This window comes from Gaeumannomyces tritici (genome assembly GCF_000145635.1).
Source record: "Gaeumannomyces tritici R3-111a-1 unplaced genomic scaffold supercont2.330, whole genome shotgun sequence".
Taxonomy (NCBI): Eukaryota; Fungi; Ascomycota; class Sordariomycetes; order Magnaporthales; family Magnaporthaceae; genus Gaeumannomyces; species Gaeumannomyces tritici.
Genome location: NW_008804874.1, coordinates 1 through 1510, shown reverse-complemented (window position 1 = coordinate 1510; position 1510 = coordinate 1). Strand labels below are relative to the sequence as shown.

At 59.3% G+C, this 1510-nt stretch overlaps 1 protein-coding gene across 1 annotated transcript; it reads left to right on the top strand.

Annotated features, from left to right (window-relative positions):
- On the top strand, positions 1 to 1510 carry GGTG_14376 (hypothetical protein). The gene has a single exon (XM_009232303.1). It carries the CDS (start codon positions 237 to 239, stop codon positions 1281 to 1283), a length of 1047 nt encoding a protein of 348 aa, XP_009230567.1. The 5' UTR covers positions 1 to 236; the 3' UTR covers positions 1284 to 1510.

The following is a 1510-nucleotide window of genomic DNA, read 5'->3' as shown; positions in this document are numbered from 1 at the left end:
CCCGGCCGGCCAACGAGGCCAACGAGGCCGCCCTCGCTGCCACCGCCCTCGCCACCACCGCCCTCGCCCTGCCGGCCCGGCCGGCCAACGAGGCCAACGAGGCCACCCTCGCGTTGTTTACCGGCGACGCTCCTGCGGCACCGGGTGGCACCAAGCGGAAGCGTGCCCCGGCCGGCACGATCCCAAACAAACGAACCCCGCGGTTCACGTGGAACACGGAAAAAACCGCGGCCGTTATGGAGTGGTTTCTTGTGGCCAAAAACGAAGGGCTTCTTGCCGTGCAAAAGAAGCCAAATCTGACGTTGGCGTGGCAGCGGGTGCTCGATCTGGCGCGGGCGGCGTGGGGGGAGGAAGCGGCGCACTTGACGGAGGTCAAGGTTGCTGACAAGTACCAGACCGAGAGGAAAAGGTACTTGGCTTGGGCGAAGTATACTAGCTATTCTGGAGTATCTTGTGATCCAGAGACTGGCACCGTTGAGGGCGTTGACGTTAGCGACGAGGCGTGGCAGATCTTTGCCGAGAGGGTCAAAGGCACGGCGGTAACGTGGATCTCTTTGGGCCTGCCGCTAGGGAAAGTGAGCACTTACCGCTCGCTTTGGGCAATAGATACTGCCAAAGGCGATCATATCCAGGTGCCAGCCGCCGCCGTTGCAATACCTCCGGCGCCCGGGCTTGACGTTTTTGGAGACGGAATGCCGCCTCCTTCCAACCCGCCTCGTGCTTTTTCGCCTGCTTCTCGGTTGGCGGTAATTGGCGGGGAAGAAGGAACGGAGGAAGAGGTGGAGGTGGAGGAGGCTAGACCGCGAAGAGAGACGGCAGAAGTAAGGCGGCGGAGGGAAACTGATCCGGATTTGACGGCATTGTCAGATGGCGATAGTTGGGAGTTGGTGAACGTGCAGAGAGGGCGTTCACGGGCGCCTTCGAGGAGATTCCCGCCCTCGCCGTTACCTTCGTCGCCTACTGGGCCATCGCCCTCGCCGTCGGGATCTAGAGCTTCAACTTACAGCGGATCTGTTGATTCCTCGAGCGCCGACGTTAGTAACGCTGCCGTTGCCACCGTTGCCACCGGGTTATCGAGTATCGCCGCCGCCATAACCTCTGCCAATCAGGCCAACGCACTTACCGAGGCGGCCACCGACCTGCGGCAACGGTATCAAGGCACGCGCCCGTTATCCGCGATCCTTACGGCGGTGAAAAAGCTCGGCGAGGGCAATAACGTGGCTCTTTGGAACTCCATGGATGCCGAGTTGAAGGATCTTTTTATGGATGACTTGAGCGGTTGAGGGTGGCTGAGGTTGTAAGAGGGCAGATCGAGGGCGGGCGAAGGCGGGCGGGCTGGCAAAAAGTCACTTGTAATCTTGAATTGCCTCAAAAATTTGGATTCCCACTATAATTTAGCCCGCACCTCAAATAATTACCTATTCTTACGATCTGCCGCGACTTCTATCTGTTCCCCAGTCACTCTCTCGTACTGCCTCGCAATCAACACTGCGGCAATATACCGGATATC